The sequence below is a fragment of the Ananas comosus genome, linkage group 21, assembly GCF_001540865.1.
Source record: "Ananas comosus cultivar F153 linkage group 21, ASM154086v1, whole genome shotgun sequence".
Taxonomy (NCBI): Eukaryota; Viridiplantae; Streptophyta; class Magnoliopsida; order Poales; family Bromeliaceae; genus Ananas; species Ananas comosus.
This window is the reverse complement of record NC_033641.1, coordinates 6527893-6540966: the sequence shown is the minus strand read 5'-3', so window position 1 is coordinate 6540966 and position 13074 is coordinate 6527893. Positions and strand designations below refer to the sequence as shown.

The following is a 13074-nucleotide window of genomic DNA, read 5'->3' as shown; positions in this document are numbered from 1 at the left end:
AGCGAGGAAGAAGAAGAAGAGGAGACATCGCTTTCACAACCACCGAGTTATTAATTATTAATTATTATAATTATTAATATTTTTGTTTAATTAGTTGTTGTTAATTACTTTTTGGTTAATTAAACACTTCTTTCTCCGACGCGCTTCACCGAAGTTGTCGGTGCTTCAAGGGTGAAGTGTTAATTTCTTTCGTACCCTCCAAAAAAGTTATAATTTCATACAAGTCCCTCTAAATTTCAAAAATAGAATTATGCGTGGGGGGTGACTGGTAAGGATGTCGATGAATACTAGAGGTGGCAATTAGGGGTGGAAACGAGCCGTGCTCGAGCGAGCTTACCTCGGCTTAAATTCGACTTGAAATTAATTTCGAGCTTAAATTTAAGCTCAAGCTTGAATTGAAATTAATTCGAGCCGAGCTCGAACGAGCCTAATTTCNAGGGAGTTGAGAAGCTTCTTTCTCGAAGGTTCCATTCCGAGAGAGGAGAAACGGGTTGCATTTGCGAGGGCGAGGGGCGGAGAGGAGAGAGAGAGAGAGAGAGAGAGAGAGGAAGAGAATGGCGTCGTCGTCGTCGTCATCGTCGTGCCCGCACCTGGAGGTGCTGCGGTCGCAGCCGGCGTGGGCGGTGGGCCTGGCGGCCGTGGGGCTGCTGACGCTGCTGCGCGTGGGCTTCGTCGTGGCGCGGTGGGTGTACGTCTGCTTCCTCCGGCCGGCGAAGCCCCTCCGCCGGCGCTACGGCGCGTGGGCCGTCGTCACGGGCGCCTCCGACGGCATCGGGCGCGCCTTCGCCTTCCGCCTCGCCGCCGGCGGCCTCAGCCTCGTCCTCGTCGGCCGCAACCCGGACAAGCTCCGCGACGTCGCCGCCGCCGTCCGCTCCCGCAGCCCGAAGGTCGAGGTGGTGGAGGTCGTGGCCGACTTCGCCGCGCCCGATCTCGCCGACGAGGGCGTCCGCCGGCTGGAGCGCGCCGTCGCCGGCCTCGACGTCGGCCTGCTCGTGAACAGCGCCGGCGTGTCCTACCCCTACGCCCGCTACTTCCACGAGGTCGACGACCACCTCCTCCGCACCCTCATCAACGTCAACGTCGACGCCGTCACCCGCGTCACCCGCGCCCTCCTCCCCGCCATGCTCCAACGCAAGCGCGGCGCCATCGTCAACATCGGATCCGGCGCCGCCATCGTCATCCCCTCCGATCCCCTCTACGCCGTCTACGCCGCCACCAAAGCGTAATCATCATCCTTTTCTCCCCTCCNCCCTCACCCATTGAATGCGCACAAACAAACAAACAAACAAACAAACAAAAGTGACGTAGATTTGATCGAATTGCATAGCCCGCCTTTTAGGTTTAATCGATCGTTCGTTCGTTCGTTCGTTCGTTCGTTCGTTCGATCGTTGTTTGACTTACGAAGAAGAACGATCCGAGAATTTTCTTTCTCTTAACCATAAATTCACGGGTAGAGCAAGAGCAAGCAAGCGTGTGTTTGTTCTGAGTTTAGATTTATGGATTTACGCGGATTTGTGGATCTCTTAGTACTCTTCAGATAGTACTCTTCAGATGAATTGGGTAGGTCGTGAATTTTCTTGCTCTTAAGACTCTTGATTGAGACATATGTTTTCAAAATATGTTTTCGCTTTGGCCCACAATTTTTATTAGAGTATTAACCAACCATTAACAAGATGGAAACAGAGGATAAATTGAAAACCAATTCTCTACTCAAATTCTCCTTTCTCTTCCTCTGTGATCTGTGAACAGCAAGATGTACTTCATGCAATTTTGCCGGATGTCCATTCCCTCCGTCGTTTTGTATTTTCTGGAGGCCTAGATTCCTATTTGATGAGAAATAGTACAGAAAAGTGTGTTATGAGGGATTTATTTGTTTATTTATTTACTGTGAACATGTCAGGTACATTGACCAGTTCTCAAGATGCCTTTATGTTGAATACAAGGGCAAGGGGATTGATGTGCAATGTCAGGTATTGCTTTGTTATTCCACTTCACGCACTCAAATTCATCTTCAAGTAAACTTCTTTGCTATGCTTGTTGCTCTTTCAGTCTTTTGATTTAGCCCTGAAAAATGCCCTTACAAGATAATATGCCGATTCTTGCTTGCTTGCAGTAATATATTGCTATGTAATATCTTTGATGTGGATATCCTTGTTTAGTTCTTTAGGAATCCTTCCTTTCGCTGAATCACTATATAGTTAGTTATTATTCCTATCTATTGTGAAAAAACAATCGTACTTAGTTTTAGATATGTTTTATGAAGAATCGTTGTGTGGTGTTGTTGTGGGTTTTATAACATCTAAGAAGAGCTAAAGTTAGAATAGTATTCTTATACTTAAACCTTCACATAGCTGACATTGGATCATATGGAGTTCTTTTTTTTTAATTTAGAGCCTATCTGGATCTGGGAGCAAGTTATCTGCTAATAACTTTTGTGCCATGGAGCTTTTTTTTTTTTTTAGTGATTTCAACCTAATGGTTTGATTTAATTTATAAGGGCGAAATAATCATGACTTCTCGAGATGGTGTATTTAAACTGATAAGGTTATTTTATTGTTGGGAAAATAATTTAGTGCAGATTTATGATATGCGGTTGTAGACATCTTTTCCTGCTCGTACCAATAAATTACCACATGCCTCTTGAGTAAACAAGGGAGATATGTTGAATAATGTATTTGTCCATCCTTACAGGCCTTAACGAACGTTTTGATTTGAAACTTTCCATACTTTAGTTCTAAAAGGTTCTGTCCGTCAGGAGAAGACTTATTACTATTACGATTGGGAAGCATGTTTTGTTTTCGTTGCTCATTTCTATATCGTATTCGAAGTGGAAGGCAATGTGGTCTTTAATGGTTTGATAGTGTCTAAAACACTTTTAGCTTATTTTTCACTGCTCTTTACATTTAAGATAAGTTAACTAAAAAGTTAATTTTGATTCCTTGGAAACACAGAGAAAAGTTACTTTTACTAGGTTATGACATGATGCCTTCAGATTGCCTGACCTAGGCAAAAGCCTTACAATGACAATAGAAAGGCTTGCCTTTGGAGGTCACTAGGTGAACTTCCTGTTATGTTGCCTCTAAATCTTCAACTTCGTAATTGAGCAGCACTTCAAGTACTCAAAACATTACCTGATTCGAAACAAGAATATGTAAACTTTAAATTTGTTGGATAATAGCTTTGGACTCTATTCACATAGGAAGCTGTAATAGATATCCACTAATAGTGTATCTAGTTGATATTTTGGTATTTTCTAGAAAGGGAAGTTTCAAAAAAAAATGATAAACGGAAAAAGAAAAGATGGGTTTATGCACTCTTGTATAATTCCACGGTATTGACTATCTTTGCCAGGTATAAATAGAGCAAATTATCAAATAAACTATCAATTTTAACCTAATGCTGAAAGAAAAGCTTCTGGCTAGGATGATTTCAAATCACCTGATGCATGACTGGATAAACATTCTTGAAGTTAAAGAATTCTCTAACTTTGGCAGGGAAAGATTTCTGAAGGATACGTAAGTATCCACATCTTATAGATAAGAAATTATGGTTAGGCATCTAAAATTAGGTCACATGGGACAAATTTCACCATTTACTTTTCTTTTCTTCTGTCATTTGTCTTCATATTTGCTTGGTGACTACTACCTCCAATGACATCTCTTTTGGCGCAGCAGACTCGACAAAAGAATAGCAGATCTATAGATTTTAATTTACTTTTTATTTTTACTACTACCTAATTAATCCGCTAGGGCAAGTCTCCTCTTTAAACTGTTGCAGTCTAGTCTTTGACCTCCCTGTAACTTATTCACAACAGGTGCCCTTGTACGTCGCTACGAAGATGGCATCCATCAGGAAATCTTCCTTCTTCGTCCCGTCAGCTGATACCTACACTCGTGCCGCGGTACGGTGGATTGGCTACGAGCCAAGATGCACTCCCTACTGGCCGCACTCCCTCATCTGGGGCCTGCTCTCCTTGCTTCCCGAGTCTGCGATCGATTACTGGCGCCTCGGCTTCTGCCTCAAGATCCGCAAGAGGGGACAGCAGAAAGATGCCCAAAAGAAAGCACAGTAATGTTTCGATTAGTGTACCGGCACAAGCTGTGTCGTGGTTTCTGGGTCTTTAGGATTTTCGAATTCCTTCTTGTTCGTTGTCCCTCATAGTCGGGATTTGAGAACGCTGCCGTATTCTTGTCTGAATTGCACTTTTTGTGTTGTTTAAACTGGTACCTTTGCTAGATGTGCTGCATCTTTTTTTTTTGTCTCGCTTTTCAGTTTTGGGTTTTATCTGCCGAGATTTGACAAAATCCACGACATGCTTGACGTTTTGCCAACATTGCATTGTTTATAATACCGAAAAAAACGAAGTGTTACTCCACTTGGATGGCCTAAAATGGCCTAGAGTTGGCAAGTTGTTTCTTTTTTTTTTTTTCTTTGTCTCTACTTGATTGCGGTCAATGAAGCAGCCAGGGAGGCGTGCACGTTTGTGCTTTTCGTGTGTGTGTGTGTGTGTGTGTGTGTGTGTGTGTGTGGAGTGAAGAAAGGAGGGCGCGCCCAGCGTGTCAAAGTTTTAGTTGGCAGAAAACCGACTGTTTGTCTGGTAACGACTGGGAGAACAGTAGTGCTGCCAAGGGAAAATGTTTGGTTTGTTTTTCTATGGTTTCCCTGAAATAACTGCCTATTGCAGGGATAGATGGAAGTTTAGGTATAAGTGAAAATTAAATCAACTTTGCATTTGATAAATGGAAGTTTAGGTATAAGCGAGAATTAGATCACTTTGCGTTTGAATGAAAATTAGGTTGTTTTCGAGAATAAGAAAAATAACATTTGAGCAGATAAAATGAAATAAAAAAAAATAATAAGTAATTATAAATAGAAAATAATGGGCCAATTTGCATAAAAAATTCACTTATTTTGGGCTTTTACAAAACCGGGCCACCTTTGTCGTTTTTGCAGATTCAATCCGCTTTTTCTGCCGCTTGACCAAAATGCCCCTCCTATACAATAACCTCCCGCATATTTCTTGACATACGTATACTACCCTACTACCCTGCCGTACGGTCAGGCGCGCATTAAATGCGCCGCTTCCGCCTTACGCAATCTCGCTCATTTCTCGGAACCCGGATCATATCTGCCCCCGCTATTCACCGGCCCCGCTGTTTTCTGTTCAGCTTTAAGACTTTAAGACATTTTCTAAAGCTATTGAGAAATACTGCGCGCCCCGCAACAGGGATAATAGTGCAACGCGAAGGAGCTACGAAAGGAGAAATGGTGCAACCCCCTCTATAATAACAGTGCATTCGTAGCCTCGTTCCAGTGCAACCAATCCATAACAGTCAAAATTTTACTTATTTTATTTCTTAATGTAATCTTAAGCTAATAGTGCAAATGAAAGGACATGGTGACGTCGAATATAGCGGTGTGGAGTAGGAGGAGGCTCCACTACCTCTTTATTGCCGCCGCCGCCGTGGCGCTATACCTCCGCGCGCCAGAGATAATAGTGCAAGGCGAAGGCTCTACGGCAGGAGAAATGATGGAACGAACCTTCTAACATGCAACCGTAGTCTCGTTCCAGTGCAACCTCTCCATAGGGATGCAAATGGATCCGGGTTGGTGGAGCTCCGCCCCGATCCGCCCCGAATGGGGTGGTAAGTGGGAACAAAAAAATATAAAAAAATATAACCCGCCCCGAATCCGCCCCGATCCGCCAAGTAAATGGAGCGGGAGGTGGGAGACTCTTTTTTTCCTTCAATCCGCCCCGATCCGTCAAAAATCCGGCTCCCGCCCCGATCCGCCCCGAATGGAGCGGTAAGTGGGAGCCAAAAATAAAATGAAAAGTAACCNCGATCCGTCAAAAATCCGGCTCCCGCCCCGATCCGCCCCGAATGGAGCGGTAAGTGGGAGCCAAAAATAAAATGAAAAGTAACCCGCCCCGAATCCGCCCCGCCCTGCCCCGATAAGAAATGGAGCGGGAGGTGGGGGAACTCTCCCGCCCCCGGATCCGCCCCGTTTGCATCCCTACCTCTCCAAAACCAAGCAAAATTTTGCTTATTTTATTTCATAATGTAATGTTAATCTAATAGTGCAAATGAAAGGACATGGGGGCCGTCAATAATACCGGGGCGGAGTGGGAGGAGGCTCCATGACCTCTTTATCGCCGCCGCCGCCGCCGCCGCCGCCGCCGTGTCGGCTTTAAGACTTTACGAAATTTTCTAAGTAAAAGTTAACTTACTTTAGAAGCCCAAAGAGTAAGAAGAAGAATAGGAAAAGAAAATACAAACCCATTAATCAGAGATGAATTCCTTATTAACGTTTCCCAGGCTAGGTGATAACATGAACATAAAAGTGCAAAAAAGTCTGAAATTAATATTATAATATGAAGTAAACAGTGCAACGCGAAGGAGCTACGAAACTCAATCGGGCGTTCTTTTATAGGAGCTACGAAAGGAGCTACGAAAAGAGCTAATATAGTCAAACCTACAATTGAGTTTTCCTATAATAGTGCAACGTGAAGGAGGCACGAAAGGAGAAATGGTGCAACCGCCTTCTATAACAGTGCATCCGTAGCCTCGTTCCAGTGCAACCAATCCATAACAATCAAAATTTTACTTATTTTATTTCTTAATATAATTTTAAGCTAATAGTGCAAATGAAAGGATATGGTGACGTCGAATATAGCGGTGTGGAGTAGGAGGAGGCTACACCACCTCTTTATTGCCGCCTCCGCCGTGGCGCTATACCTCCGCGTGCCAAGGATAATAGTGCAATTTCTTATTAAAGTTTCTCAGGCTAGGTGATAACATGAACATAATAGTGCAAAAAAGTCTGAAATTAATATTATAATATGAAGTAAACAGTGCAACAATGTTTGCTAAAAGAGAGTAACTTGTAAATAGTGTAACAAATTCGTAAGGAGTACATTAATCTGTAAACAAGAATTACATTATCTGTAAAGCCGATTACACGATTTTATCACAATGCAACCTTCTATTAGATCAACTATAACAATCTCTTCATAAGATTGATTATGAAATCATCGAAGTTTATCTGCAAATCCACGATCACATAGCCGACGCAAATAGATATTGGCCAAAGGAGACTACCGAAGGAGACTGCTAGGATGAGGAGGCTCGATCGGAAGGATACGATCGATCCAGCAACGAGGCGTTAAGGTTGATTTGCACTATCTGGAATGTTTCATTTGCTTTGGGCAATTTGGAGCTCCGCTCTACCATGAAACAAACAGTACAGACAGAAAAATATTAGAATCCAACGATAAGAATAAAAATCTGCAAGAAATTAAGAAACTGTATAAGAGGAGGGCCAATGGGCTCCTAGCAAATAAAACACTTCAGATAGTGCGAATCTTCTCTACGTAAAGGCGAGGAGGTTAAAGCAAGGCCAATATTTGTGAACGAGTCGAAGGCGACAAACGGTGTTCCTCGTAGGAGGGGAAGCGCTGCTGCGGAGGGGAAGCGCTGCGCTTCCTCTTACCGGGAATGCCGTTGTCGTCTTCACTTCTTTCACGAACACCACTGTCTTCGTAATGGGGAATGCATCTGAAGAACCGATATTTAAACAAAACGAATCGTTACCTCACCAACCCACCGGTGCCTCTTCGACTGACCTAATAAATTATAAACCTGATAGCAAACACTAACGTGTACGTTATAGCGTCTCTTCAGCGCTCGAAGAGACACCGGTGGGTATATCGAAACTGTCTCGAGAAGATAAACCGACTATTCAGACGCCGTGTCGAATTAGTCTCTATGCGCCAGGGATAATAGTGCAATGGGAATGTTCTACTGCAGTAGAAATGGTGCAATTATCGCTATAACAGTGCATCTGTTGCCTCGTTTCAGTGCAACCTTACTTAACCAGTAAAAATTTTGAGATTCTCGTTACACTATTTTTTAAATATGTTGAACTGTTATCCTCTATTTTATACTATTACAAAAATTTACTTAATTAAATTATCTATATGTTCACTATTAACATTAGCCTTGAACTATTGCAATAAGACGTATGGATTTTCCGATGTTTCCTGCGGTGCGCCCGCGGATGTCGTCGCGGGCTGCTGGTTTGCTCTAGCCACAGGAGGGTTCTTGCATGACCTTTTGTTGTACCCCCATCTCTGGCAATTCCGGCACCGCTTCTTTATTAAGCCGTTAGCAATAGACTCTCGCCGCGAAACCTTTCTTCTGCCCAGTTGTATGTCGATGTTTGGAGGCCGCGGCGGAACAACATTACTTGGTATTGCAGGCTATTACTCTTTGCCTCTGGTGGGGGGGACGCAATCGTTGTAGGTTGCACGATAAGTCGAGGTCTTAAACCAATCCTCGACAAAATCATACGGATCCCGTAGCCTAAATGAAATTGCTACCATGGCGTGATTACATGGAATGCCGTCAATGTCCCATCGCTTGCAAGAATATGTCTTTTTGGAAAGATGCACAACATCCGTACGGTCGGCTGCAATTACCAGAAAAACAACAAGCCAGTCCAAAGGGTGGGACAAATAGTGTAATGGCTATATGTAACTAATTGATAAGTAGTGTAAGATACTGACTAAATGGTGCAAAATAAATGATAATACCTGAAAGAGGACATCGATCAAAGGATTCAGCGTGTAAAAACGGGATGTTTTCCTCGAGCTCCCTAATATCTTTTCTGCATAGGATGTTACTACACTGGTAATATTCTCCCCATTATTTTTCCTCTGGTAAAAATAACTAGCTATTTTCTTTCATGTTTCCTCGACGAGATAGGTAATTGGAAGGCCCTTTAAATGTCGAATTACACTATTTATCGTCTCGGCACAGTTGGAAGTGAGCATTGAATAACGCCTCCCCAGGAAGCAATAGGTAGCCCACCTATGCTGAGGAAGCTTGACCACATACTTGTACTGTTCGGGGTTCAACTCTTTCATCTTCTTCATGTGTTCGTTGAACTCCGCGACAGTGTATGCACGCGCCGCAGCCCAAAATCTTCTCCACGCAGGTGTATTCTTTTGCGCGTGCGGGAGATTGGTAGACAAATGGTAACTGCAATAACCATGAGCTGCATCCGAAAAAACATCAGATACAGCATCAATCAATCCTTTTTGGCGGTCGGAAATAATAGTAAGTACACTATTTGCTCTGCTGGAGTCGCGATCACCGACGACGCCATCCCATAACTGTTCCAGAAACCAGTGCCAGGAATAGCGATTTTCACCTTCAACAACTGCCCACGCCAATGGCAATATACAGTTATTCCCATCAATACATGACGCCGTCAGCAGACAATATCTAAACTTACCAGTTAGGAAGGTTCCTGGAAGAATAAGAAACCGTGTATATTAATGTGTAATCGTGTAAAAAATTGTATTACATTCATGAATTTATTATATAATAGTGCAACATAGTAAAATAATGATGTGACAGTGGCGTAATAGTGCAATAACGTACCATCCAGACCAATCAGCGGCCTGCAGTGCTTCCTGAATGCTCGAATCGCTGCACCGAATGCCCAGAAAAAACGGTGAAAATGACCCTCGTCCTGGTAAAGTAATTGGAGACATGTTTCCGCATCTCCACTCCTCAACTCTTGCATGTACGAGGGAAGTAGAGCAAACGAGCTCTCGAAATCGCCGCGCACCTCTTGAAGGACCAATTCTCTAGCCCGATAGGCTTTCCAGTATGAAATTTTTACGCCGTGCTGCCGAAGAATCTCAGTCTGAACCATCTTCGGCGTGTATTTCTCGTTTGCCACCACCTGCTCCCTAACAAATGCTGCTATAAAAGCCGCATCGCAATTCCTGTAGCCCAATCCCCTTATTGCTCTGCTACAAGTGTGTTGTGAATCAAATTTCTTCACCCACCATTGAGCAATTCCTGGTACTTGACGCACCTTTATTCTCCAAGGACAATCTGAGACACGGCATCGTGCGGTTATCTTATGGTCGTTGCATTTCGTCGGTGCGTACTCAAAACCTCTTTTCATTGCGTATGCTTTGAGAGCTCGTNGGTTATCTTATGGTCGTTGCATTTCGTCGGTGCGTACTCAAAACCTCTTTTCATTGCGTATGCTTTGAGAGCTCGTTTGAAGTCGCCTTGCGTCTTGTAGAGCTGGCCCTCGTGGACATCGTCCGCTTCTGCGACGTCAACAACTGACTCCATCGTAGAGCTGTTTACAATGAGGTCTTCTTTAAGCTCGTCGTCGCGAAATTGCTCAGCAGTAAGTCCCACTGTATCGCCTTGCCGCAATGGGAGAACATCCATGGTGCTGTATGTCCGATGAGCTGCGTCGAGAAAAGTCGAGACGATACGGATGCTAACGTCGGAATCTGACTCGTCTTTCAGATCAGCAATAATAAAACCGTCGTCACTGTCTACCGCTTCTGCATCGTCAATAAGAATAGGATGAGAAAATCTGCAACACAAGTGAAAGCAAGGAGTGCATTGTAAATATTAAATAGTACAAGAATCCTTAAGTGTAAAGTTCATACGGTGCAAGAGGTCGAAGTAATGATGCAAAATATTACGCGAACCAGTGCAGCATAAAAATAATATATAATAAAAAAATTATGTAATAGTGCAACCGTATAATATATATTGCTTACAGTTCAAAGAAGTAAAATATAATGGTGCAAAAGTGCATTGAGAGTAGTGCAACCGCTTAAAATAAAGAGGTTACAAGTGCAATAAGGCTCGGTAATGGTGCAAAAGAAATAATAGTGTAACTTACGAGCCAACTATTTCAAAATTTGTCTGCTGAGGAGTAGATGCATTCCCAGAACGCCTGTTAATCAACAGATCCAGCTGTTCGTCTGTAAGCACTTCGTCTATATCATCGGGATCACAAGTAGCAAACTTTCTCTCGACTAAGTTACTCACAGCATAAAGCTCCATCAGATACGCGTGGGTTTTATAGAGTCTCTGTATGTTTCCGACATCGTCGTCGTCAACAATGTCGATGAGTTTGCTGAGATTCCCACTATAGCAAAGTTTAATTTCGATATTGCAGGATTCCTGTGAAGTATTAATGTACTTGCAGAACATTGCTTGCAGGGATTTAAAATTATCGCCTTGCCTGATGAAATTGAGCCGGCTGGATCCTCCTACATAATTGACAATGCCTCCTTCCTCCTTAAAACACCCATTAAAATTGAAGTGCACTGGAATTTCAGTGTTATCCATGACTTATAAGAGTTGGATACAAGAAATTAGCTAAAAGTTATCCAAAAACACTCTTTATATAATATAATCCAGTTAACGTGCATGAGTTGTTAAGTTGTGTACTTGAGACAGTGGAATCATTAGATTTTATATTCCCTTCAGTCCTTGAGACAATTGCAGCTGCACTTCCAAATAATATAAATAAAAAAATTAAAAACCTAACAGCAAATACCGGCTCTGGTGAATAGAATATCGTCGCCCTAAACCTGCGTTTCCCGCGCTTGCTGTATTAATGGCTCTTTAATGGTTTGCATTTAATGCTCTTTCATAAAACGGCGCTGTTGCGTATAGCGCATGGACCTCATATAATTACAGGATTGTAAGAAAATTTCGCCTCGGGAAGGTAAGCAACTTTCGATGTTTGGGAATGGAAATAAAACAGTGTAACAGCTGTAAACAAATCACCAATTTCTACAATGAATTGCACTGTTACAATCCAACATGGATTCTCTTAACGCACTTAAACATTCAATTGCACTATTATGTCTGTTACATTGCACCGTTAGAAATTCCCCTAGACAAACCCTTCGGGGCATTAAATGCGGCCCATGCGCTTCACGCAACATGGCTCTTTTTCGGAACTCGAACAACATCTGTTCCGCTATTCGCCAGCCCCACTGTTTGCTGTTCGGCTTTAATAATTTTAAATATGTGAAGCTAAAACAAGACTGAGAGGACGCATCCGGGATAATAGTGCAACGAGAAGGAGCAATGCCAGGTTAAATGATGTAACTGCCCTTCTAAGCGTGCATCACTAGGCTCGCTCCAGTGCAAACACCTTGAAGTAAGGAGGGATAATAGTTCAACATTCTTGTAAATAGTGTAACGAGGAACATTACAAGTAAAATTCAATTCATTTCTTTATAACAAATGTAATGAGAATTACAATATGTACACCAATTCGTCTTAGTGTGAAAAAAATGACAGTACAAATGAAAGAACTGTAACTCGAATCAGCCTCGAATTATTACGAGTAAAAAAGACGCAAGAATTCTGCTGCTATCTCGCCGCGTCTCCTCGTCATATCCTTCTGGGAGAAGTCCAAGTTCCACCCCTTCTGTAAGTATTCCTCGTATGCTAAAAGGAAGATTGCGCAGTCATTTGACTGATCTTGCATCGGGATGTCTTCCATATTGATCTTCTCCCAGTCGACGGGACAGGTACCGCGGCGCCGAAACAAATCGAAAAATTTTTGTTGCAAATAATTTCCTATGAACTTACACTGCATAAGAAAACATTACACTAATTAGAAATATAATAGGATAATGCTGGTACAATTTCTAAGTATTAGAAAACACTTACTGCTTTTTCAAACCCCGCGTTGTATTTAGGGTTTTTAATGGACGATAAGTGGAGGTACTTTCCGTCTTGGAGATCAACCGCTAGCAAATGCCAGTGTTCGAAGTCGAAGAGCGGGATGAACCAGTACTTTGCCTCACTGATCCTCCCCTCGGTGATGTCGTCCAAAAATATCTCGGGGCTCATTGCACTCCCTAGGGTCTGATAAAGGAATGTCGTGGAGTATATGCATCTGTGGCCTTCTGCCTCCTTGAGTAAATGCTGGTAGCTGTCAATAACATCGGAACTGACGAAGGACATGTGACTTGTTAGGTCAACGAAGTCCTTCCTCCCGACGTCAATACTTTTCGAAGCCACTACTAATGCGGAGGGGGTGGTGCTTGTCAGGAATTTTTCAATTTGCTCCTGATTCTCCTTCGGTAACTCACCCTTGCCGTAGTACTTTAAATCCAGGGGCGGTGAAGATTTTGCGACCTTCAATTTAAGTGTTTTGCCCTTTTTAATTTTTGATGTTTCTTCCGAGGGGGGATGTCGATGATTATTGGGTGCTGTTTAGCAA

At 43.0% G+C, this 13074-nt stretch overlaps 1 protein-coding gene across 1 annotated transcript; it reads left to right on the top strand.

The window, feature by feature from the left end:
* On the top strand, window positions 518-4258 carry LOC109726638 (very-long-chain 3-oxoacyl-CoA reductase 1-like). Its single transcript, XM_020256367.1, has 3 exons — window positions 518-1222; window positions 1901-1970; window positions 3815-4258. The coding sequence occupies exons 1-3, from the start codon at window positions 555-557 to the stop codon at window positions 4070-4072; spliced, it is 996 nt and encodes a 331-aa protein (XP_020111956.1). The 5' UTR covers window positions 518-554; the 3' UTR covers window positions 4073-4258.